The sequence below is a fragment of the Otolemur garnettii genome, unplaced genomic scaffold, assembly GCF_000181295.1.
Source record: "Otolemur garnettii isolate 467f Iridium unplaced genomic scaffold, OtoGar3 scaffold00505, whole genome shotgun sequence".
NCBI lineage: Eukaryota > Metazoa > Chordata > Mammalia > Primates > Galagidae > Otolemur > Otolemur garnettii.
Genome location: NW_003852900.1, coordinates 27,486 through 30,062, shown reverse-complemented (window position 1 = coordinate 30,062; position 2,577 = coordinate 27,486). Strand labels below are relative to the sequence as shown.

At 49.7% G+C, this 2,577-nt stretch overlaps 1 protein-coding gene across 1 annotated transcript in view; it reads right to left on the bottom strand.

The window, feature by feature from the left end:
* Positions 1 to 2,577, bottom strand: part of LOC100947129 (canalicular multispecific organic anion transporter 2-like) — a gene marked incomplete at its 3' end in the record, with an annotated part of 32,911 nt that overhangs the window by 5,734 nt on the left and 24,600 nt on the right. The window contains exons 5-8 of the mRNA XM_023509154.1: positions 2,010 to 2,037; positions 1,644 to 1,778; positions 247 to 450; positions 7 to 125 (exon numbers count right to left, since the gene is read on the bottom strand). Of these exons, the coding sequence (XP_023364922.1) occupies positions 7 to 125; positions 247 to 450; positions 1,644 to 1,778; positions 2,010 to 2,037 (486 nt within the window). The remainder of the gene's footprint in view (positions 1 to 6; positions 126 to 246; positions 451 to 1,643; positions 1,779 to 2,009; positions 2,038 to 2,577) is intronic.

Below are 2,577 nucleotides of genomic sequence, written 5' to 3'. Positions count from 1 at the left end.
TGGGACAGCATTTGGAGAGGATCCATTAAGATATTGAACAAGGACAAGGACACAAAGGCCTTCTCAGCATCCAGCACGTTGTTCTGGTCCACACTTACATACACCCCAAGGGTGATCAGGAACCCCTGGGCAGCATGGGGGTAGGTGTTGGGATGGAGTCTGCTGGGCTCCAGCCATACCTGGGCACCCAGAGGCCCAGGCTAGCCCAGCAAGAGGCAGGGGCCCAGCCCCAACAGAGAGCCTCACCAGGAATGGGGTGCAGATCATGGTGAAAATGGACACAGCGTGGAGGTAGGCAGCTTTGCGCAGCAGCTGGAGCTCACCCTGCCTGATGCCCTCCACCTTCTCTAAGAAGCTGGGCTCCCAGGCAAACAGCTTCAGCACCTTGATGCCACCTAGGATCTCATTCATCAGCTTGATGCGGGAGTCCTTGAGTTTCATTTGCTGTACCTGTGTGGCAGAAAGACTGATAGTGTCACACCTGCTGCCGTCCCTAGTCTCCCACCCTGTTCCTGAATGCTCAGCCTCTGCGTCCTTTGTGTCCTCCGTCTGACCAAATCCAGCTCCACCCTCGGTACTGCCGTCACTGACCCTTCCAAGCAGTATCCTTCCCCTTTCCCTGGGTATCTAAAGCACATAGCACTTTCCTCTCTTTCCATAACCATCTTTTATACAGGTTCCCCCAGAATGATAGCTTCTGCTAACATTCTGCGGATGCAAAGTTTATTTCTTTGTTCTCCCAGATGCAAACCCAAGGCTTGACACCCCAGATGAATTTATTCCTTGAACCCTATTTACAGAGTGCCTGAATGTGCCAGGCCGCATGCTAGACATGAAGGACGTCATGATATGCCATTCAGACATGGCCCCCACCGTTACACAGCAGACAGTCTGATGGAGGAGGTAGTTAATAAGCAAACAGTTACCCAATTAATGCTCGATTAGCAGGCATTATGTGTGTTCTGAAGGAAAATAACAGGATGTTGTAAGGGAGCAATGGGGTGGGGGCAGGGAAATGAACGGAAACTGGGTAATCAGGGTGGGCCTCTGGAGGAAGTGACGTTTATGCTGAGAGGTAAAGGCAGTAAGGCGGGGTGAAGAGAATTCCAGGAAGGGGGAACAGTACATGTGGTGGCCCAGAGGTGTGCTGAGTTTGATGCTTTGAAGAAAAGGCCAGGCTGACTGAAACTTGGCCAGGCTCAGGGTGGAAGTGGTGTGGGAAAGGGCTTGTAGGGTAAACAGGGACATGGTCAGTGGTCTCAGGGGGTTCTATGGGCAGTGGGTACTACTGAAACATGCAACAATGTTTGCAAGTAACAGACTGAATGACTGGCTATTAATGCTCAGAGGGGAAAGATTTCATTAGACCAGAAGACTCAGGTTCATCAGATCAGACCCACTCAATCTGATTCTAGACTGCCATAATTTCTCTAGGCCTTGGTTCTCCAGCTGAAAAAATGAAAATGTTACTAAAGCTCTCGCAGTTGTGAGGGAAGAGTGAGCTATGGTTTGTGTAAGTGACTAGTAGCCATCCATACCTAGTAAACAGGCAGAGAAGACCCCTCCCACCCCCCACCCCCCCACACCACTAGGCAGCTGGCCAGGTGTTCTGGCGGGAGCAACACACCTCTAATAGCACCTACCTGGAAAGCACGCATCTTCATGGCCACAGCTCCATTGAATACAATCATCAAGATCATGACAGCAACTCCAGCCAGGGTAGAGGGACCCAGGATCTGAGGAGGCACAGATAGACAGATAAGACAGATGAACAGATAGCCAACGTCCACAGACAGGACCTAACAGACAGAGGCCTGTTGACCTGAAATTTACAGGAAGGGCAGATAGCAAAGGGTGGCAGTGGGCCAAACAGAGAAAGCTGGAATGACCATGTTTTCAGAAGCAGCCAGCCATCAGATAATGAGGATAGACAGGGACAAACAGTTAATATAGAAGGGCATCCAGACACACAGGATAGCAAACATAGACAGTGACAACCAGAGTCACACCTGACCTGCCTCCAAGGCCCTTTTCCATCTGCAGGAAGGGTAACAGCACAGGCTGGAAATATTCAGTTGCAGGCACCAGCATCCTTGAAGTTCTGTTCCTTCTCCCCTTCCCCCAGTGCTGAGGGAAGCTCTCGTGTCTATACCATATCCTCTCTACCTACCTAGAATAACCTTCTTTTTTCTCCCTTTTCTTTTTTGTTGTTTTTTCCTTTCCTTTCCCTCCTACCCTCCCTCCGTTCCTTTCTTTCTTTTTAGAGATGGGGTCTCACTATTTTGTCTGGGCTGGAGTGCAGTGGCACTCATACCTATTTACAGGTAAGATCATTATACCCTACAACTTTGGACTCCTGGGCTCAAGTGACCCTCCCACCTCAGCTTCCTGAATAGCTGGGACTACAGGAACCCAGCTAATTTTTGTTGTTGTTGTTGTTTTGAGATGGAGGCTTCCTATGTTGCCCAGGCCTTGAACTCTTGGGCTCAAGGTAACTACTTGTCTCAGCTTCCTGAGTAGCTAGGACTACTGAGGAAATATTCTGACATGAGGTTGACAATTTCTCCTACAGTAGAT